This window comes from Gossypium raimondii, chromosome 4 (assembly GCF_025698545.1).
Source record: "Gossypium raimondii isolate GPD5lz chromosome 4, ASM2569854v1, whole genome shotgun sequence".
NCBI classification, from domain to species: Eukaryota; Viridiplantae; Streptophyta; class Magnoliopsida; order Malvales; family Malvaceae; genus Gossypium; species Gossypium raimondii.
Window position 1 is genome coordinate 46,032,797 of NC_068568.1, and position 24,490 is coordinate 46,057,286.

The window sequence follows — 24,490 nt, forward strand, 5'->3', positions numbered from 1 at the left end:
TAGGATTTTTCCTTAGACTTGATTACCAAAGATGGTCAGATAGTGCAGATGGGAAGTCAAGCTCTAAACCAATTAGGGATTTGAGTTGGATCAAAATCATTGTTGCTTAACTCCAAGTAAGGCAAGTGCTTTAAATCCAGTAAAGCAAGGCTCAACTTACCACCTAGCTTGATCCTCCCATCTTTTTTAATCCTTGATGCAATGGTATCATTGGAACTTCCAAGCTGAAGTTAAGTGACATGTCCAGTAAGTAACATTGCTGCAAAATACTCCAAACCATTGGCAGCAATCTCTAATCAGCTAACATGTCTAAAGGGTCTTTAAGATGTTGCTCAATCTTCAAAAGAGCTTGCCTCTCATTTTCAGGGCAACTAAATTCAGGGATTGCGGTGCAAAAGCAAGGTTTTTAGTTTCGGATGTAAGAGAATCTTAATCACTACGTCTGTAGTTTATCAATCTATATATAATTTAGTTGAAATGTTATTTTATGGAAAACAAAATGATAAATTTAGTCTTTCATGTTTACATATTTTGTCAATTTGATTCTTACTTTTTAAAACTAAATTTGATTATTAATATTTCAAAAGAATCAAAGCAAATTTTTAACAAAATGCTAACTAAAACATTAATTATCTTTTAATGATATTGATGTGGCAAACTATGTGGCAATCCCTATGGATTATCATACTGATGTCATGTTTAGCAATTTAACATTTTAATTAGTATTTCCATTAAAACCAACAACTCAACTCTTTTGAAAGGTTAATGGTCAAATTTGACTTATTTAAAAGGTTGAGAGCTAAATTTAGATAATAAAAGAAAGAATAAAAACTAAATTGACAAAAAGTACAAAAGTTGAAGTTAAATTTACCATTATGCCTTTTATTTATAGCTAGATTTTAGAATACATGCAAATGCATGTAAAAAAACTCATTATGTGTAGGCATCTTATATATTTTATATAAAAACATAAAGACAAAATTACACCACCATAGTGATATTTATTACTTTGTAAAAAAAGCTTTTAGTCATTTCTCAACCAAGTTGTTTTTCGTTTGACTCATGGCACCAATTCAATCTAAGGTATTATATATACTAGATTATAACATACTAATGATGTGGGTGAAATATAGTTGATACAAAACTATAATAATTAAAAGTTATTTAAAGATTAAACGAAACTTTAGTTGAAATTTTAAAGTCAAAGTTCTCAATGATTGTTATTTTGATGTTAACCTCTTAGGTAGTAACCTAAGAACCTTCCTCACAAGTTTAGAGTTTGAGTACTTACTCCTTAAAGCAAAAGCCTGATTGGTCAAGTCACAAAGTTTAGCATAAAACTCTCCAGTGGTCTTTAATTCTTGCATCCTCGAGTCTCAATTTTGGTTGTTAGCATCTAAGCTTGGATTGTTTCATTGTATTGGTCCCTTCATATGTTGTGTCTAGCATTTCCTAGGCTTCCTTTGCTTTAGTGCACTTCAAAATCCTATTGAACTCTTATGCATCTACCCTAAAGAAAATGACATAAAGTGCTTTGGAGTTGGCATTAGCAATCCTTTCTTCTTTAGTAGTCTAGGTTTCCTCGGTCTTGGGAGTTTTTACTCCAATTTTAGTGAAGGGATAAGTCTATCTAGTTAAAGCAACCCTCTAGACTCATTCATCTGTTGACTTAATGAATGTTTTCATCTTGACTTTCCAATATGCATAATTTGCTCCATCGAGCATAAAGGGACGCAAGATTAAAGAACCTTCCATTGCAAGTAAGTATATCAACCAAGATAATCACTATGTGTGTTAAATGAGAAGCTTTTATACCAATTAGAAACGAGGAGATATTTTCTTAGCAAACCAAAACTCTGGCTAAATGGTGCTTGGAACTGTGGCCATAGTTTCAACCATGAAATTAAAATGTGCACAAAAGTAAAGTTGAACATCGAGATTGTTTATGCAATTCAATCTCAATCTACGTCTTTGAGGTCTTGACTAGAGCAATGATCCACTATCTTTCTCACAGTACAACCAATGATTTAAGTCTTAACATTGGTTTAACACTCACCAATTTAGCGACCTCACCGTGCACAAAAACTAGATCACTCTCCCACTAAGCTTCTCCCTCGAAAGCTTAGTCTTGAAATCTAAGAGACTCTCTTGATTACTTACAAAAACAATGCGCACATAAAACATTTCTAACTTGAACAAATTTGTGCTCTTTCAAACTCCAGGTCTCTCGATTACTCATTTAACCTAGACAAAACTTAAGTTTTGTTTACGTAAGTGTTATAATCTAGTCATTTTTCTCTACAATAAAGCTAAAAATCAGCGTAGGATAATAATTCCATAAGAGTCTTGGTGTAATGCAGAGTTTTTAATTATAAAAAGTAATTTTACTTGTTTTGTACGTAACCAAACTTGTACCGCAAGTAACAATCTTCAAGCCTTCAATTTCAACATAAATGGTTTTCATGTTTTGGATTCTAATTCATCCAAATAATTCCACAACAAATAGCTCAAAACTTTTGTTCTTAAATTTGTCAATTTTGAAAATAGGCAAAGTTAACAAATGAAATAGTGCCTGAAATTGTGGCTACTATTTCAGCCATAAAAACTACCACAAAATTCACTTGTCTTAAAATTCTAATGTATATTGATTAATTCGAGACAAATCATCTAATAGGAAAAAAAAAAACTTGAAATTTATCGCACTCTGCTTACATACCTCCATATTGCATATATTTGATTGGGGAAAATTCCTATATTTGTTTTCCTTTTGTGTTAACAATGGGTATGAAAATGCAAACAATTTGTTATGCATTAACAATTGGTATATATTTTCGGAATGATGATTTACTTTTTCATTTGCTCAATTAATACTCATGTCTAAATTAAAGACTATATCACAGTCTTTTAAACACCATTAAGAATGAAGTTCCTATCATTAAGTGATAAGATATTATATTTTAAAAAGGAATTTATATTTAAATATTAAAAGAACATTCATAAATCTTAACAAAATTATAAAACAAATATGAATGATATCTTAATTAATGTAGCTTTTAGCTTCAAGATCATGGAATTTAGCATGGGAGAGTAGTGGTTCGACCACTAACTCTGATATATTAATCAATTTGTTTAATAAATATTTAAACGCATGTAAATAATAATGTAAAACAAAAAATTGTACAGAAAAAAAAGCAAATAAACATCATTATTAATTTTAAAGATAAAATAAGCTTATCTATATTCATTACTTTTATTTTATTGGTAATTACGTATAATCAATTTGTTCACTATATTCTGCCATTCTCAGTTCTTTGTAGGTACCAGAAGGGTTCATCTTGAATGCAAACTAACAAAGAAATCATGAGTTGAGAAGAGCAAATCAGTGCATTGTCTCAGTCTTTATAGAATCCAAGTAAAGCAAGCATAATGTTAAGTAACTTGCCACTGAGTAAGGCTTTTATTTGCTTTTTCTTTCCCGGTGTGTATGGTGGGTACCTAGTCGGCGAATCCCCTGCAAAACTTCTGTATAAAACTGCCTTCTTATGGCTAAAAGCATCAAAAGAGAATTTCCCATGGTATGACCCCATTCCACTCTCCCCGACTCCTCCGAAAGGTAGAGTGGGAACTGTGACCTGCAATGATTGTCATGAATAAGGAATCAGAGTTTAGTTGAAATATATTCGTTCTAACCAAATGCTGATAGTGACCATATGCGCTAACATCACCGTTATAGGTGCAATGAATTTCATTTGTTTCTGATGCACTATGAAGTCCACTGACCAACAAAGAAGTGTAATGCAAGTGACTCAGTTTTCATCAGTTTTTTTATGATTAGCCAAACATTAATGGAAGATGTGATGTGGATGCCAATCATTGAACTTAAGAATTAATTCATCATGGAAACCCTATCTCATGCTTGACAGGAAGATAAATGACAAAAGGAAATGCATCTATCTCTTTTTCTGTATGAAATTTATTGAGAGCGGAAATACTTGTAGAATGGTGTCATTAATAGCCATTCCTCCGGCGCAAATATTTTGCACAAACTTCCTCTTAATCTGTTCATCATCACTGAAGAGATATGCAGCAAGAGGCTTTGGCTTTCTGTTTATCATAGCAAAGCTATCTTCCAACCTTTCAACCTGAACAGCGAGGGCAAAACATTAGAATCAATATTAACATGGCTTAAGTTAGATGTAATTTTATGGTTTATATTAGAGCTTTACAGTTCTTACAAAAGGAACTCACAGTAATTATTGGAAGTAATGGTCCAAATATTTCTTCTTGCATGATCATCGAGTCCTCAGGAACATCCAACAATATTGTTGGAGCTATTTGTCTGCATTATAAAAACAACTATTACATGGTGATTAAAGAATAGATCGGTAAAGATAATTACAAGGTGGCAATTATCAAACTCACAATTGGCTCTCCTCCCTTTGGCCTCCGAAAACAATTTTGTTGGAGACCTTATCCTCTTCCAAGAGATTTACTAGACGTTTGAAGTGGAATGAGTTTATAATGCGGGATCGTTCCTTTGATTCCATTAGATCTTTTCCGAAGATTTCCTCCACTACACTAACTAGAGTTGCTATCTGTAGATCAAACATGTTTCAATACAATGACCTTAAAAGGAATTTTACTCGTTTGATAAAATCTTACCAACTTTGGGGCAAGTTCTTTTGTTGTTATGATATAATCAACACTGATGCAAGCTTGTCCGTTGTTGCATACCCACTTGCCGGCTACAATCCTCCTTGACGTAACCTTAAAATTGATACAACCAGATCAATTGAATAACTGAAGATGGATTGATGACTTAACGTAAAGAGAACTATTCTCACTTGTAAATTAACATTGGAATCAACAACAGCCGGGCACTTTCCTCCAAGTTCAAGAGTTACTGGTGTAAGGTTCTTTGCTGCTGCAGCCATCACAATGCGCCCAACTCTTGCGCCACCTGCAATGTAAAGGTATCTGTATTCTAAGATTTTATTGTTACAAATTCAATTAAACTATGAAAAATCAAGAACTTACATTTGACAGTTAATGCAATATAAAGGAAGCTCAGGATTTTCAGCTTCCTCTCAAACAGCCAAAATGTTCATTGATTATTTTTTCTTTTTGAAAATTTCATTGATTCATTTTTACTCCTCGTAGCTTAGGTGAAAAGGTAACAAAATTCATCAACTTTAAGGAGACTGCATAGATTGATTTATTTAGCACAAATAATAACCATAGAATTACAAGAACAGTTCGATAAAAAATTCATCTCCCAATATAAGAACCTATTATATTGAGAGCATAACAATGTTTTTTCTTTTCCTTTTTTTCAGGGAGTTTGATATTTATCTTATTGATAAAAGTTGAGAATTTATCCAACCATTTACTAGGTAGCCTCAATGAAGCTGGAATGTATTCTAAGAGAACTAAAAAGTAGAGCCTGTCTAAGGGAAGACTAAAAAAAATTAATTTAGGCATCAAAGTTGGAGAAATCAAGACATATGAAGATTATAGGTTACCTGTAAAAAAGATCTTATCCCATTTCTGCTCTAGTAATGCAGAGGTCTCAGCAACAGCACCCTCAACAACAATTATAGCAGATTTATCCATATATTCCCCTACTAGCCTTGAAAGCAGTGATGATGTGGCTGAAGCAATTTCTGATGGCTTGAGGACCACAGCATTGCCAGCAGCAATAGCTCCAATCACCGGATCAAGAGACAATGCTAGAAGATGGACCAATAAACATTTCAGTTTGCACAATATAAGAGAATAATGAAAACAATTGAAGCTGTCTAGTCTCTATTATTTTATGATTCTAAAAAATCTATCGAAACATCAGCTAGTTTTAGAACAATTCCATACACAAAGAAAATTCCTAGTGGCACCATTAGATTGTAAACTTTCCTAAATAAATCAGTAGAATCCAATAAAGCAGCAGAATCCAAGTTTAAACATTATGAAGACCAATGATGTGTACGGGGCATATCATGTCGTTTTGATTATAGATGTCTATTGAAAATATACATATGAGAAGCCTAAACAGCTCTAGTGAATCCCCCTTATATCAAATTGCAGCATCAGTGAAAAAAGAAAGAGAAGTTTCTAAAGTAATGGTACAACTTTATAAAAACAATTAGGACAATCCCATACATGCTTGCGTGCATACATACATACATACATAAACAAATTAGATATGACACATGTCCATTACTATCTCAGTTCAAATTCTTTAAACTGATGGGATAAAGAAAGAATGGATGATATTAAGAAATTACTAAGGGTAAAGGAAAGTAAACATTACTGTTCTTCAAAATCCCATAGGATTAACACACAAAATGGTTCTGATCAAGAAAGAAAAGAAGAAGACATAATAACAGTCAACTTTGAAGATATCAAGAGGCAAGCATGCAAATTGATGTGAGTATATCTCATTAAGTTGAATTGAGTAAAACGAAGTGCGTGTAAAGACATGTAAAAATAAATTAATGTAAATTACCAAAATAAAAAGAGTGATTAATTAAGGAAAATACTAAGCATAACACAAAACTAATAATAGATTGTACCAAAAACCTTAGGCGATTCATTTTAACTAGCTTAAATAAGTTAAACAGCATAAAAATAACATACAAAAAGGGAAGTTCCAGGTAGATATGACCAAGACGACTCCAAGAGGTTCTGCCACAATTTCAGCTGACGATGGATAAGTTGCCAACGAAGTTTCAACCTGAAAAGGCGCTAAAATTCGTAAGCAAAATGTAAATAGTAACATTTAGTCTAAGATTTGTAACCGTAACAGTAATTACCTTTTGTGGCATCATCCATTGTTTAAGTTCTTTCAGAGCCAACTTACATGAGGATCTTGCCATCAAAATCTACATCAGACATAAGTTGAAGTCCATATGGCACCCAAGTCAATTTTTGCAACATAATAAATGCATGGCATACAATTTTAGCATCCTATAGATTGATATCCCAGCAAGATCAAACCATTGTAGTTTCTTTTGGTCTTGCCTTATGTGTTACTATTGCCTCTAATTGCTCGAGAACTTTTGAACCCAAATTCCACATACCCAATTTAAACATATTAAGGTTTTCTCTATCAGAAATATAACCGTAATTGTCTGAATTTACATCAAACCAGTATATTGGTGCTTGTACAACAACAAATTGCTAAATTGTCAAACTCTTTTAATGAAAGTCAACTAGATAATCTGAAAAAAAGGAATGAAAAAAAAAAATTGTAATATGCAAAACGATGCTGATCTTTCAATCATGGACATGCTCTTATGGCTAAAAATCAAGTGCTTCATTAGAAATCATAGACCTAAAGAGAAAAACCAATTTTGAAAGGTTTAACAATGGAGAAAGAAAGACTTGACAACGGATGTCACCTTTGATATGATTCACCATGTGCACCGGATCTCTTAATTGATGAACAGAACCATCATGAACCCGTAGTTTCAGCTAAGATGACTATCAATTTCACTCTAGCCCTTGCCATTAGGTAAATATACCACCTTAGAATTTAGAAGCCTTTGTACTTTTTAGTGGAAATCATAAACTGAATGTGACTTCCTTGGTGCCAGAAGCCAATTATATAATGCCCTCCAATATGTGTCAAATGATTCAGAAATTGCAGAGATGCTAGAACCCAACACATAAAAATCACTTTTCCCCTCTATATAGGGTTAACAGATGGATGCTAATGGTTAGGATTTTGGTAGCATCTTCTATGCAATTTTGCTTGAAAGTTTATGAAAGCACACAAAAAAAGTATTTAATGAATTGACATCTGAAGGCAAGATATTAAGAATAAAAAGAGTTGAAACTTGTAAGGTAATATAAAAGAAAATGCACAAAGAACCATATACACAAGCATGGCAATTGATGATGAAATGAAGAATACATACTTCTGATAAGAACGCTTCAAGTTCAGGTTTTGAGAGGTCCTTCCGTAGTGCTTCTACAATTTCCTTCTCCTTTTCATCAATCATCTTTGATATGCTTTCCAATTGTGATATTCTCCATTCATAGCTCTTTGTCTTGCCAGAATTAAAGGTTTTCCTGAGCTCGTTAACTAGTACAGCAGCTTTGTCTGAATCAAATTCCGGCTTCACTTCCTCCATCATTGTTGATAGTGTTGCACGACAACTTTTCAGATGTATTAGAGAAACAATCCAGGAAGTAAAGGGAGGGTGGAGATAAAGATATGAAAACTAATTAATACAGAAAGATGAGTGCAATGAGAGAGAGAGAATTACTGGTAATAAGAAGGAATAGAACTGGAGAAGCTGACTCGATTTATCTTATATTTGTGACAATATGTGAAAGTGCCAAGAAGACCAACACCGACAATACTGTAGGATCTGAAACATCTGAAAATGAGTGAGAAAACAAAGCAAATAATGCAGTTGCTAATTGTATATCAGTATTTATGTAGACTAAACCAAAAAAGTTTCTCATTATTAGACACTTCATTTTGAGTAATGATGCCAGAACAAACGGCCTCAAGTCATCATTTAACTAGTTTTTTGAAACTAGGATTTATCTCAAAGGACCAATACAGCAACGATCCAGTCTACATAAAAGCTTGCATTGTCCATGCATTAAGTTAACTGCTCCAAGTGATAAAGCCAATAACAAATTTGAACGACCAGCAGCTGTTATTTATATGGCAAAATAAAATGTCACACCACTGCAGCAGCAGCTGGAAGAGGAATAATATCTAAGATAATCATTCACCACCAGTAATCCCTTGTACTCGAACAAAAATTATGAAATGTTGAAAACAATATAATAGCCATGTTTCCTTTTATGTGAAAATGTCATAGGGCTCCAGGAGTTACTGAGATTTCATAATGGTAAGGCGGTGGTCTTTCCAGAGCAATTCCTTCTATCTCACAGGTCAGCAGGTCTAGCAAATAGATGGTTCTTAGATAAGTAGATTAAAAGGAAGTTCTGTTCTACAAACCAATCCCATAAGGACCCTGTATACTTCCTTACAAGCATCATGTAATTGATTAACTCGATGGAGGGGCTTGGTGACGGTGATAATTAGTACAATACAGTTTACAAATTAAGATCCTCTAACAAGTGTCAAACACCTTTCAGTTTATCAATAACAAAAAACATTTTATTCAAATGCAATATCTAACGCCCCCCAACTCACCCTCACATAAATTTCCTCTCAACAGAGAGAGAAACTAAATACTTGAGCCAATGGAGACTACTGCCTTCTCCCCTAGCAAGGATGGTTTCAGTAATAAGAGCATCCAATAGAAAACTGGGGTTTGGGTCTTAATTCCATTGAAATTGAGGGAAATCTAGTGGCATTCTCTAACTATTCTTAATTTTATAAGCAATTGTTCAAAACTAAAAGGCACCTTCCTTCCCAATTCAATACAAGTACTACAACTATATACAAATCCCAGCCTACCATATTCCACATATAATTCACTAAACAAAGCAAAATATCACCAAACAAATATACAGAAGTTAACACTTAAAACTTGCATTGTATTTCATCATTCACAGCATAATCCAACCAAAGCATTAAGAAAGACACAACATACCAGCAAAACGAGGATAGACAAAGTTAGAGAGAGAGAGAGAAGCAAAAGGGAAATAGTAAAGAAACTGAAAAGTCTGGGTATATAAGAAGAGAAAAGAAACCTGGAAGGGTGTTTGAAAAGGCCAGGCGAGACGATCATCATGGCAGCTGGAGACACTGCAAGTTATCAGCAGAAAATTTGGTCACTCAAAGTCTACTGAAACCAGATGGGCAGAAAGGAAGGATGAAGGTTGGCTTGGCTTTTGCTGAAGTGAAACACAACTGAGACTCGCATGCAAGAACACGTGGCTTTGGTATCACCCTCTCTCTCATATGTAATTTGCCCAACTCAAAAAGTGGGGGCATTTGAGAGACGTTTCTCCGCCATTAAAATTATTGTAAGAGCTGTGGAGATAACGTTGGAAAACAAACACAAGCACGCGTCCCATGTGTCCCATCTAAATTCTAAATCTTACTCAACCTCCATGGATTGGACACTATCCCTTAAATTGGGAGTGGTCAAGGAGTCTCCCACTTTCTATTTACATTTTCCATCTTTTAATTGCTTATCTAAAAGGTGGTAGTAAGGTAATAAGTAGTTTAATAAGAAAAATTTTGGGTTTGCTAATGTAAAATGACTGGTTGGAATATTGATTTGGAAAACAACGTGGAGTTGATTTAAGAGTCGATATACATTAATTGAACCAAAATTTTAATATTCAATTAAACAATTAAAATATATTATAAATAATATAGTATAGATATAGATATATAATGATAGATATTGATAAAATTTAAATGAATTAAATATTTTGAGACGGAAAGTTACTATGAAAATGATTATATAGAGTGAAGTGAATATAGGAATATGTGATCGTAACACGACCTATTTTCATAAAATAATATCATCGTGGAACTGGAAACAACTAAATTTTATAGAGGTGAGAGAATCATGGATGAGATAACTGCAAAGGTGACTAATGAACATTGATATGACTAGATCTCTTAAGAAGAAAAATTTTCTAAAAGCAAGGAGATGTCTCTGATTAAAGCTCCTCAGTAGTATAAGGTGACGATGTTTTGAGCATTCTTGATGGACCACCAAGTTGTCAGCAGTGTGAGTTGCTTTGTGGCGTTAATGAAGATGTGAAGAGAGTTGCTCCTCAATTAGCTAATGTAACGTTGTTTTACACAAGATTATCTCTAAGTTTACTTATGCCATGCCTTAATAATGTCATTTCAGCCAATCAAATTGTTTTTTTACTAGGCAAATTCATTATAGATTGCGTTTGAGGTAGAAAAGAGAAATATCATGAAATTTTAACATATTCATAGCTTATGACAAAGTCGAATGAATTTTCTTATAATAATCATCCATGAAATGCATTTAAAAGAGATAGATTAAATGGATAATGACTTATTTATAGTTGGTCTCTCGAAAAATTACTATTAATAGATATTTATTTGATGTTATCTATTTTGTAGGAGGATAGCTTTAAAGAGATCCGATTTCATCTCAACTTTTATTTTGTATACATAGAGTTTCTCATCATTAATTTTGAATGTGATTCAAGTATAGGGTCATTCTTAAATAAATTTAGAGATAATTTTGTACGTAACTTAACTTTGCATAGTGCTAAGATTAATAAGAAGGCTATGATTCTAAAAGCTATATTACAAGTTTATGAAAAATGCTCATCAAAAGTAATTGGATAAAATAGGTCTATTCTTTTGCAAGAACACTTATTTGGGTCATCAAAGGAAATGAATCTTTTTATTTGTTCGTGGGATAAATATTTTCTTTTGGTTTATCTAGGCATGCCGGTGTGAAATCAATGACTTTTCAATATATTAAAGTGATGATTTTGAAAAAGATCCAAGGTCACTAAGGTTGGCTACTATTTCATGGGGATAAAATGAAGAGGTATTGATGAAAACGGTTGCCCAGACACTACCAACGTATACCATGGATTGGTCTTTTTTCTCTTGCCTCTGTGTATTTGCGATGATATAACCAGTATGCTCCGCATATTTTGGTGTGGTGAGAGGGATGGGAAGTGGCAGATGAGTTGGGCAACTTGGCACGAGTTATGTATTTCAGAAGCAAAGGGTGGTTTGAGATTTCACGATCATTCAGCTTTTAACCGGTCGTAGCATCACCAGCCTAGATTCCCTTTGTTGCCAACTACTACGGAATAAGTAATTCGTAGCATCACATGCATTGAGAAAGCCTCTATTTTTTATTTTTATTTTGGAGAAGTCTCTTAAAAAGTTAGATAAATAATTAGGGATGATATACGATGGCAGATTGTTAACAGGTTGGGTGTGTGATCACTGATCAGGGACCAAACCAAAAAAATTGGTATTGGGCCAAAATAAAATTTGAAAATTGTTAAAAAGCTTTATAATTATAAAGGACTAAAAATATAATATACCACTTAGTTAGATGGACTAAGACCGTTCGCCCCTAATGATGTTGAGGCTGCAACAAAGCTTACAAAGTTTGGTTCGTTGCCGCGTTTTATCCATAAAGATGTGGATGTTCTCGATCGTTGAAAGGAGACTTGGACGACATGGCTGTAGGAAATGAGGGGTGGGCGTGGGCTGCCATTAGTTTGGTCCAATACCTATATCTCCCACTCCCATTTACTGTTACTAGGCATATGAGTCGGTCTTTATTGTTTTTTTATTAAGAACTCTTTACTGCTAGATCAGCTTACAGGGTGGTTTTTACGAAGAAATGGGGAGTTGAGACCACCACGTGGTTTCTTGAAACTGAACTTAGACGCTGCCGTTGGGGGATGTGGCGCAATCATTGGTTTCAGAGGTGGAATTCCTATGCTATGAAAGCTACTGCAATACATACTCTTAGGTGTGGGTTAAATTTTTACTGTTTACAATATTAATCCTTTTTTATGGTTTATCCTCTTACCATGATTAAATATAAAAAAAATTTAAGTGGAATGTATTTTATTATTACATTTTTTTTCTTTAGGTTTATTAAGTTTAAATATGTTCTCAAATCAAGAAATTAATATGGTTTAGCTAGCTTTGCTATGTTAGGTTAATGACTATATTTTTAGTCGAGGAGAACAAATACTCATCCTTACTTTTATATTGAAATTTTAATTATTGAATTATCATTGTCGATACATGATATCAACGAAAGTGGAAAAGGAGGAGGAAGGTGGTGTCGAAGGAGTTCAGTTAACCTATTTTAAGGCCGAGAGCCAGACAGGTAGAGAAACTCAAGATGAATGCTTAGCGTATTATAGTTTTGTGTGGAGTAGAGTCTCCTTACTAAGCGATCTCTTAGGGTATTTATAGGAGAGGTGAGGGCCCAATTGAGTCCACAACCAACCGGGTCCAAATTGTGGTAGGGATATAACAATAGTCCCCCACAGTCGAGAAGTAGGTTATGAAGTGACTGTGCCTCGAGATAATCTGCAAGTTATCCCCGCAGGTGGTACTGGTTGCAAGTAATGGGCGGATGGTATAATTTATTGATCAGATGTCTCAGGAATATACAATGCCTTGTGAGGCTATTGAAATTCATTCATACCCTCAATAATAATGTGCTTGTGAATGGTATTTCTATTCATAGTTGACTCGTATAAATTTCGCTTTGTGATTTAGCAAGTGGTATGCCTATTAATTTGACAATCTAGAAATGTATAATGTGCACTCGCGTCCGGATTTATACCATGGAGACGTGTCGTGTGCATATCGTGGATGCGATAATTAGACATGAAAAATAGAAAAGGTTCAAGCGATCCATTGGCAATATAATATGTAAGAGGCGCGATCTGTCCGTTGGTAATATAAAACGTAAGAGATGCATAATGTCCATCAAAATGTGAGCGGGAGGATTATTCATTGTTATAAATTGTAATACCCCTCACCCAGTTCGGTCACGAGACCCAAGCTAAAGGATGCTATAGTAAAATACAGAACATTCGTGTGCAAAGATTTACAAGAAATTTCGTTTTAAAATCATTAATACATTTCTAAACACATTTAAAAGCAATCATCCATAGATCCAAGCATGTTTAAAGATTCAATTAAAAAAATCTAAAACATAAGTGTCTAGATTATCACCAAAATGCGTTTCGCCAAATGACTAACCGCCAAAGATGATACACAAGTCAGTTTGCCAAATTTCTTACATATACTCCGCAAGCCATGACCACTTGCTTTCATACGTGTCTGCCATGTTGGTTCGCCTCTGGACAATACGACATATCGCTTGATTTCATATAGTTCGCATATTGCGTCACGCTTGGTTCATCCATCACCAATGCTCGCAAGATTACTATTCGTAGCTTTGAACATACTTGTCATATCCATATAACAACCCGTATTTATAAAGTCCACCATGAAACCAAAATAACTTTACACATTTAAGGCATGCATTCATTTCCATTCAAGCAACTAATTATCAACGCCATACACATGAACAAGCATCAACATATATATATAAACACCCATAATTTATTTCAACAAATAGTCACATTCAATTCCTCAAGATAGACTAGTGTACGATTTAAACTTATATACATGCCACTTGACCAAGTGTAAGATTAAAAGTAAAATCTACCGAAACATGAGTTGAATAGTGTTGGTTGTAGGTTGATTCACTTGCCAAGTTCCAAAAAATAGTAGCTATAAAAATCAAGGAATTAAACAAATTAAGAATTGACTATGCTTAGTAAGTTCATTGGTTTTAAGCATTGAACGTACCTCATAAAACATTAATATTAATAACTTAACTAATGTGCGCTTTTCCTGTCAACACATTTCACATGTACAAGGTGAGTGCAACACATTAAATCATGTAACATTGTCCATTCATTTTGTGCCATTAAAACACAAGTCATTCCATTGAGCATTCTTACTTTTTTCCAGGATATATCACCATAACAACAATGACACATTTATTATAACTAGTCAGCCTGATAAATTTTCATGAACAGAAATGGATATGCGGGTACCCAATAACACACCATTTTACTCATAAGAGTTATCTCATTCGATAACACGCCAGTTTGCTCATAAGAGCTATTCCACCTAATATCACGCCTGTTTGCTCATAAGAGTTATTCCATTCGATAACGCAAATATATTTATAGAGATAGAATTGGAAATCTGCAACAAATGTTGGACTCTAGTAACGTCAATGAACTTCCTTCATCTTCTTCACATCTCTTTTACAACCCATACATCGCCTAATAACCTTATTGGCATGCGAATTGTATCATTTGTTCATTTGGGCTCCATAAACATATCTGAACATTCCTTTTTACCATTCAATACTTTTCTCACCTCATGTTCCAGTTTGCTAACATTTTCTATATTCATTCAAACTCAAACATTTCATAATTAAATATAACATTATCATATGAACTTACCTGGTACAACAACAAAAGTAGAATATCAAAGATTAATCTGTGATCTTTCATTTTCCTCTGTTATCTACTGGTTGATTTGGTTATTGATCTATATGTTAATACATTTCAGTTTACCAGTGACAAACTTTAAACTTAACAATTTCGCAATCAGCCATACAAGTTACCTAAATCGAGATACAACGATATTAAAAACATAAAATTCATGGAGAATAGGCTTTGAAAACACTTACATGCAAAGCCAACTGTTCAAGAATGCTTAGATTTTTTTTGTTTGTTTTCAATGAAGATGGTTTTAGTGGAGGAAGATAAGAATGAAAAACTTTATTTCTATCCACTATAGATTTCTACTTAAATACCCAATACTAATCATTCATTACTAGGAAAATGTGGTTAATCACCACATAACACCCTGATTAATTCTTATAAAATACATTTAACTAAGTAATCAATAATTCTTACGATTTCGTCCTTACATCAAAATTACTAATCGATCAACCCAATTACCAAATCAAGGATCAATATAACACTATAATGGACTTGTGAATATTAATGAATAATATTTATCAATTCACTCGTTGAAACTGTAATCCCCAAACCATTATTTTTGACACTACTAAAAATTGGGTTGTTACATAATAGTGATAACGAATGTAGCTTTTGGACTTAGTTTTTGACGAGTAATATTGAATAGGTGTTTACAAAAGGATGACAGATGTGACAACCCGACTAGGTTGCTAATGAGTATGGTGACCCAACTAGTTGCTACTGTAATAGTCTGATTTTTAGAAATGTTGAAAACAATGGTACGAGACCACCAAATTCAAAAACTAAGCTCGTAAATTTTATTATTTAATGATTACGAGTCAAATATGATTTTTAAGAGATTTTTGAATTAGTAATTTGTGTTTTATAAAAATTTATTAAGTCAAGAAATTGAGGAAAAGAGGTATTGAGACCTCGATGTTATAAATCGAGCCGTAAATATTTTTATAAATATTTACGGAGTGTCAATATGGTAGTGTTAAAGTTTCGTCAGAAAATTTCAACGTTTCGGCAGTCAATTAATTAAAAATGACTAAATTGAAAAGATGCAAAACTTGCTAAAGTGATTAAATAGCTTAACAATTAAATAAGAAAGGACTAAAAGAGTAAATTGACCAACTTAAGTGGTAGAGACGGCATACCGTTAAAAAAATCAAAGATTTTTATGTATTTAAGGACAAAATTGGAATTACAATAAAGTTTATGTGGCCAAAATTTATTTTAAGGATTTCAAGACCATTTCTTCTTGAAATTTCTGTGGAAAACAGCCATGGAAGAGGGTTTAGAGCTGGTATTCCATATTTTAGCTTCAATTAAGTGTAATTCTTACTTTTTCCTTGAAATTTTTATATTTTTATACTTTTACAATTAGGTCCAAATTAGTATTCTACTAGTTTCTCATTTTGTTGAAAGTTTAGGAAGATACCATTGATAATTTCATATGATTTTTGTTATTTTATGATGAAATTGATATGTTAATTGATGTTTAAAGGTGTTTTATTAAAGAATTTTGGATGAAAACATGTTTTAGGGATTAAGTTGAAAAGTATTGAAATTTTGGAAAAATTTTGAAATTTCATGGAATCCAAGGGCTGTTATTGATATTTATGAGAATTACTAGGCTTGGATCAAGGATTAAATTGCAAGAATTTCATTTTCCGAGCCTAGGGATGAAATTGTCATGTGTTAAAAGTTTAGGGTCAAAATGGTAATCAATATATTGCACTAAAACAGTTTTGGGCAGCAGCAGTGTGCCAACTTTGAAAAATCACCAAAAATCGTGGGAATAGAATTAGAATATGATTAAAATATGAAATTAAAGCTTATTGAGCCTAGTTTCTCATAGAAGAAACGGTGTAAGCAATGGAATTGTAAATCGTGAGATATAATAAATTTTGTGAGACAGAGTCAGAATAATTTCGGAATCCCCTATTCTGATTTTGGAAAATAATTAAAAATTGTAAAAAATTAATTATGGGTTAAACTTTATATTTTTAGAATTCTGAACAAGTCTATTTTCATGAGAAATAAAAGGGAATGCAATTCGAATTCTGCACAATGAAATAATCAATTTTTAGTGAAGAGAGGTCAGAACTGTCGAGCAGTGCAACAGGGGAAAATTTAAAGAATAAACAGTACTTATTGGCTAAGTAAAAAATTCTGAAATTTTTATGGTAAAAAGATATATGAATCTAGTTTTAGGGAAAATTAATGGATTTTAATTTGGAGCTCCGTAGCTCCGGAATAAAATAATTTAGTGACTCTGACTCAGATGGGCAGCTTTAAATTTACATATAAGTGAGTAATGAAATTATGTATAATGTTATTAAGCGTGTTATATACATTAAGGATGTGGATTGGAAAGGAGGAGGAGGACAATAAAATATATGAATGAATTGTGTATAAATGGTTATATGCCCGATTATAATCGGTCAATGGTAAATTGAATGGTAAATATGTATTGGTATTGAAAGAATTATTGCGATATTGAAAAGCAATTGATCAAATGTTTAAGAAATTTAGTCATGGTATATATATGTGTGTGTGTGTGCGTGTGGTAATTTTGATATATGGATGTATTTTGGTTGTGGATTGATCATGATGATAAAGGTTAGGTATATTTGGTCTATTAAGTGACATAATTGAGAAGTATGATAGGTGGGTCATTCTATGTGTGAGATGATGTTATAATTTGGCTTGGTTAAGTAAGTTAAAAGGATGATTATATCATTAAGGTTGCACTGATTAATTCGGTTTATGTGATGGAAATTGCAAGTACGTTTGTCTTTGATGTGTGATGAATATTTAATGCCATGAGAATTTGTTTATTGGTGAGGTTTAAAATGTATCTATATTTTGTTATATAACTTGTTTTGTAATTTATTTGACAAATGATAAAAATTAACTCGATTACTATGTGAGGTGAATTATGATTTGGGTAGCACATCTATATTCTACAATAATAGATAAAATATATTTATGTCATGGGTGAATGGTTAAACACTTGGGCTAGTATAAGGTGTATATCTAGTAAGGTTAGTTGGTAATGAAGTAACATGTTTTGGTTTAACATCGAATAGAGAAAATTTGTACTATCTTTGTGGCTAATATTGATAGTTGTATGGGAGATGAATGGATAATGTATATGTGACACTTAGCTTATGAGATATTGAGTAATTGATATATTACAATAGTTAAATAGGAAAATGTGACGACATGAGAATATGTAATGATACGGATCAATTCAGGTACTCGTGATGAATTCAACAAGTAAGTGGAATTTTATAAATTCATACGACGAGGAAGTGAAAGATTGTGAGTATATTGGGCCACGTAAACCCTAATTAGCGAATCAAGAATAACAATTTGAAAGTTTTAGTTTAGATGAAATTTTACAACTTGGTTTAATATGGTTAAAAGTGTATGTGTTCTGGTAATAACTCGTACTCTGTTCCGGCATCGAATACGGGTAAGGGGTGTTACAGCTACCGAGTATGGCAACCCAATAAGTAATAAAGTGACCCTGCTCCCAAACACATGGGGGGCTTATAGAAAGTAATAAAGTGGCCTTGCCCCTAAACGCATGGGGGACGGCTTATAGAAAAAATAGTGGTGTTGCTTCTGCTTGAGGCGGAAGGCTTATGATAGATCCTACTCCGAAATGCATGGGGGGAGGCTTACGGTAAGAAGTTGTTGGTCGATTACACTACTATTGGCCCTTGTAGCTCAAAATTATGTGAAGAGTACCGTCTTACCACGTTGAATCACGACCGTCGGGCAAGTCTACTCGTCTTGGATTTACATGATGAATGTAGAATCATAGGTATGATATGTAGAATTATATATATGACATAATGTAGATGGTGGATTTAACTATCCATGGGAGTCCCTCACAAGTTCCCTTTGTTTAACAATGTACACTATATAGGTATAAATGTATGGAATGGAGTATAACCATCTGTGGGAACCCCTAGTGGGCTCCCTTTCTTAGATTCGTATAGACATTCATATGTAAGCAGATGTAGATAAGAATATCGTGGGATGTAACACACATGGGTTTTGTTATAATCCTCTCGTAGGCCTTTACTTTCGCTGCAAATGTGACCAAACTACCTTCCTGCTAGAACACTTATGGATAAGAAGTAGAAACTTAAAGACAAAAGTTATTGTCAAGGGACAAAAGTTGTTTTTGCGAAGTTTGTCATGAAGATGGATGATGATGAATTTCTTTGTGTAGACGAGGTAGTGACCCAACTAGGTTGCTAACGAGTATGGCAACCTAGTAAGTAACAAAATGACCCTACTCCCAGACAAATGTGAGGCTTATGGAAAGTAATTAAGTGGCCTTGCTCCTAAACGCATGGGGGAAGGCTTACAAAAAAAATAGTGGTGTTGTTTTCGCTCAAGGCGAAAGGCTTACAATAGATCCTGCTCTCTTAGACGCATGATGCATTCCTATCAATTAATACTAGCATTCCCCTTTAGTTTTTTTGTGCTCGAAAAGTTGGATTGCCTTCATTGAATTGCCATTGCGAACATAACCAGAGATCATTGAATCACCATTATAAGCACCAAAGGTCTGGGTTACCTGAAAATGGTCGGATTTCATGTAAAAGCATCTCTGGGTTTCTTGATTTCATGACTGGAAAATGGTATTGTAGTTGTTAAACTCCACATTGGCCTCCAAGGAACTGGTTTGAATGGTCTTAATGTGCTTCTATAGAAGCTAAGGGCTGTGTAAATAATAGTCGTAGTCATGCTTTCAAGTTTTGGGTGCTGGGTTTCAACATGGAGAGGATTGGAACCTGATTTGCATTGTGTTTGGTTGGTTTTAATGGAAGATGAACAATGTTTCTTTAATTTGTTGAGAAATTTTGATGGGAATATGAGCAAGTGTTCTTTTTTTTGATGAAAATTTGAGTTATTTCTGTAAGCCATTCCTCAAACCAAAATTGTGGGTCCCCAACAAAGCTCTTTATGTTCAAGGTTACACGAGCCTATTTCCATCAACATAAAATTCAATTTCATTCAATTTTCTTCTTCTATGCTTTGAATTGATTCAACAAATTCAAAGATCAAGGTTATTGGCTAGATCAAACTTGTAAATGTCGTGGACGAGGATCAACAATGGAGGCAAGGAAGGTCATATGTTTGGTCTATGTTCACCACACCATTGTTGATACATAATATCAACCGAAGTGGAGAAAGAGGACATGCGATGTTGAAAGAGGTGGAGAAAAGTCTACTAAGTAATATCTTAAGGTATTTATAACAATGCGAGGGCCTGATAAAGGACTCAACCTGGTCCATAATAAATGAAGGTCCTATGGATAATCCAATGGGCTCCAAATTGTGGAAGGGATATAACAACGATATATGTTTTTTTTCCACTTTCACTTAAAAAATAATTTATTCAAAATTCAACGAGACCCTTTTTTTTTTTTTTTTTTAAGAAATATAATAGAGATAGGAGGCATGTGGGCCTTAACCTAATCTTGGTTTAGAGCAGGCAATGATTCATTGAAGAGCTAACAAAATCTGAAAAGCCCAGCATTGCTAACACACCAAGGCTTCAAGCTGAAGGTTATTGAATAGGTACAGTAATGGCGATGGAGCGTGGTAAGTAGATTCACGACAAAGCCGACCAACAACGTCAAACACCAAAATGGGGACCCATTTCAACAGTAGTTAGTCAAAGTAAGTATCAACTGGATCTTGTTCTTCTTCTTGTTGTTACTGTCTAAGTCAAGATTTCAAAATAAAGAATGAACCCTATTTATTACAGACATAAACATAGATAGATAGATGCAAATCTCTAAAGAAAAGAAAACAGAACAAAAAAGCAAAGAAAAGATGCTCCCTCTCCCACTAAAGTTGGTACGACAAGCCATTACACATCACCCTCTCCTTCTCTCCCAAAATACTCACCACCGTCGCCGCCGCAGTCGCCGTCGCGATCACCACCACCGTGATATTGATGAAGAAGAAGATGATGATAGTGAAAATGATGCTTGCAATTCCAAACCCAGCTCTTACAATTTTTATCATCATTCCTCAAAACCAACGAAACCCAAATCCAAAACCCCATTTCTTTTTTTTCTTCCTACTAGAGAACTCATCGGTGATACATACAGGTTGGCCAACATAGCTAGAGAAATGGGTATGGATTTGTACCCTACTCCTTCCCTTTCTCACATCATTTTCTCTTTCTCTTCTTCCTCTCCTTCTCCTTCCTCTTCTTCCTCTATTTCTTCTGCTTCTTCTTCATCTGCTTCTTCTTCTGCTTTGTCTCTATCTTCTTCTTTCTCCATGCCTTTACCCACTGGCGCTGTTTTGATTTCCTTCCCTTCACTCTCTTCCTCATCCCTTTCCCATCTTCGATCCTTTGTTTCCCTTTCTAAAGGTCTTTTCAAGCTGGTCTTTATCACTACCGACTCGGATTATGACCCCAAATCCGATGATGCCCGCAACTGGGATTGCTGCTCCTTCTCTCTGTTTTCAAGGCGGACAGGCGATAGGATCGAGTCCATGCAGTCATTTTCAAGGGCTTTAACTGGAATGGGATGGACCCTTTACAGTACAAGGAAAAACCCATCTCTGGATTCCCTTAATACCGCTACCAAATCGGTTCACTTGTTCAGAAAAGTGGATTCTGGTCGTGTTCGTGGAGGAAGAGGCAATGGGGAACACAGGATAAGAGAGCTGAGATTGCCTTCGTTGGATTTCAGGAATGCTCCTTTGAAGATTTTGCAGTATATTGTTTTGATGACTGATGATGTTTTTTATCTTGGGTAAAAAAGAAAAATCAAAATGGGTATGCCTTTATATTTCTTCTTTTTCTGTTTATCTCTTTCATTTTTTTTTTCTTTTGCTAGTTTATGTAAATGTTAATTTTACTCATCCAGACACTGTTAACTCACTCCAATGTTAAAACAGTTTGTAGAATTTTCCCATGACATCTGCCTCTAATCACTGGTTAAGGTCTTGTTCATAAATGATTCTTGTGGTTAATCCCTTTGCTCTAAGTTTCATATGCTGGCTTTTGCTTTGTTTTGAGGCCAGCTTGTTTGCGTATGGCGTGGAAACTAGTTAGGTATGATTTACAGAGTTGTGCTTTTCTAAGTCCTTTTAACGTAATTGGTGGGTCTGCTCAGAGGTGAAGCTATCTTTTACTGTCATTTAAAACCTTGCATGATAAAATTGAGGGGTTTGTTGAACTAGAGTAGCAAGTGGAATGATTAGCATGAAAAGGAATAGCTGCTTATATTGATGGAGGGAAATAAGAGTTAATCAAGTAGGGAAAATTTCTTGAAGTTGCTATTAAATGGAAAAAATGAAAACACTTAATTACACCCTTGTTGTAGTAAGGCTAGAAATTGCTTCTATGCATGCCTAAATGTCTACCATGAAATATACACTACCTGCAGGTGGAGTTCGTGTATCTTGTTGGAAAATGCTATATTAGTTTCTTTGTTCTCTCAATGTAGAATATGCAATCATCTTGAATAAAGAGGATCATTGCCTCCTTGACTTAAGGGGAATTTGGAGGGGTGAAAGTACCATGGACATGCCTTGTATTAGGAGTCAAATTGCATTTTACCCCCTTTACTCAAAAAATGGGCAATCTCTATCCATTAAATCAAAGAGCAAACTGGTCCTTTTATTAAAAATTTTATTCATTTCTACTATTAAAAGCCGGTCACTATACCTTAGCATGAGGTACATGTGACACGCCACATGTCATTGTATGGATATTTCATCAGTCACGTTAGTTTTTAACATTATGAATGGATCAAATTTTTAATAGGAGTGATTAATTTACTTTTTGATCTAACGTACAGAAATTAATTTGTTCATTTTTTAAGTAGAGGGGGTAAAATACAATCTGACTCCTAGTATAGGAGCGTTCATAATACTTTTACCAATTTGGAGTAAATATTTGATATATTTCTTTCCTTTGGGATCCTCTTTTCTATGCAACCTCAAGCTTTAGAGGAAGATGAAATCCTAGAATGTTATATATCTTGTAATGGGAATGTAAGTTACAATAATTTGATACAAGCATGCATGTATTAGATTTTGCACACATATGGATCTGCCTCGTAATAGGAAAGTTTATGGTGAAATTTGTCATTTTAGGTGGCATTTCCTCTGCACTTTATCTGTAATTCATAATCCTCGATTTTTCATGTACGAAGGTAGACATCTCACACATGCTAAAATTTTCAAGAAAAAAAAAGTTGAAATAGAGAAATGATGGGGCTGAACTTTTTAGGAGGGTGGAGTGTACTAACACCATTCCTTTTATGAAATTGAACTAGAGAATCAAGGATCCATTTCTGTACTCTTGTTAATGTGTATTTATATAAACCCTTTGAGGCATCATGATTTTCAGATATTGGACCCAAAAAGTATGACATCTATAATGTCTACTTTGACATTTTTAATTTCTTGGAGACTGCAGAATATGATCAAAGGATTTGACTGAGTTGTAATCATAGCATTTTTAGAAGTAGTTAAAGGAGACTAAACAAGCAAAGTTGCTTTGATCGTCATACATGCATGGGATTCTGATATAGTGTTCATTCTCCATTTAATAAGTTTGTTTTTGTTTATGATCCAAAAGCTAGACTCTAATGGGAGTCCATTGTTTCTCAATTCTCCTCGTGGCCTGCTTATAGTGTTGAAGGAGGTGAAAAGAATTGGGTTATATGTTTGGACTTGCTTGGAAAATTCTGGTCGGCTTACCAACAAAGCCTTGTTTTTGGAGCTGGATTGGTGATTGAATTGATCAGGTCACTCGTTCTCAGTTGACCGATATGATTCTTAGTCGGATTTCAATTAAATAAGTAATTAAGAATTTATAAAAATTATAAAACCCAGCTTAAAGCAGTTCACTCAAAAATCAATTAAATTTCCGTGGATGGTTGTTTCTAGACTAGAGTGTTTACTCCGTGGATGCTTATCCTTCTCCCTTGTTTTCACAATTACAAATACAATACGGTTCAAATAATTATAATTAAAATTAGAAAGCTTAATGGATTGATAACTAAAATATCTTCATATTAAACCCAAATAAATCTCAACATAATATACACATGGTGAAATTTATGTTTTAATAAATTTGGAGAGAATCCACATTATTTACACATTATTAAAGATATATATAAATTATACAACTTGATCCTACTTGTATTGTGACGAATGTACAAAGAGCATCCTCTAGAGATCAATTGATGAAATGAGATTCATTCGATCCACTAGAACTAGTCTAATTCGTGAAACATGTGGAGGAGCCTCATTACTTAAAGCCTTGGTGACCAAGTAAAGCACTTAAGGAAATTTAGGCTTAGCATCGTTAATGGGGAAACTAATCTTAGAAAATATATAATTTGATAATATTTGATTTTATAATCTTAAAGGATTGAGTCAATCCCTTAAGATCTCAATTATAGATATGCTCTAATTCTGACCGTCGATATAA

General features: G+C 33.9%; 2 protein-coding genes across 2 annotated transcripts; one reads left to right on the plus strand and one right to left on the minus strand.

The window, feature by feature from the left end:
- Window positions 1–3,175: 3,175 nt before the first annotated feature.
- On the minus strand, window positions 3,176–9,994 carry LOC105779810 (aldehyde dehydrogenase family 3 member H1). The gene is made up of 12 exons (XM_012603740.2): window positions 9,679–9,994; window positions 8,268–8,381; window positions 7,917–8,157; window positions 6,810–6,878; window positions 6,634–6,730; window positions 5,523–5,729; window positions 4,845–4,960; window positions 4,663–4,767; window positions 4,423–4,595; window positions 4,249–4,339; window positions 3,993–4,142; window positions 3,176–3,632 (listed from the first exon to the last, which is right to left on the minus strand). Exons 1-12 carry the CDS (start codon window positions 9,717–9,719, stop codon window positions 3,393–3,395), a joined length of 1,644 nt encoding a protein of 547 aa, XP_012459194.1. The 5' UTR covers window positions 9,720–9,994; the 3' UTR covers window positions 3,176–3,392.
- Window positions 9,995–20,534: 10,540 nt separating this feature from the next.
- LOC105780687 (uncharacterized) lies at window positions 20,535–21,962 on the plus strand. The gene is made up of 2 exons (XM_012605163.2): window positions 20,535–20,703; window positions 20,792–21,962. The coding sequence occupies exon 2, from the start codon at window positions 20,812–20,814 to the stop codon at window positions 21,799–21,801; it is 990 nt and encodes a 329-aa protein (XP_012460617.1). The 5' UTR covers window positions 20,535–20,703; window positions 20,792–20,811; the 3' UTR covers window positions 21,802–21,962.
- The last annotated feature ends 2,528 nt before the right edge of the window (window positions 21,963–24,490 follow it).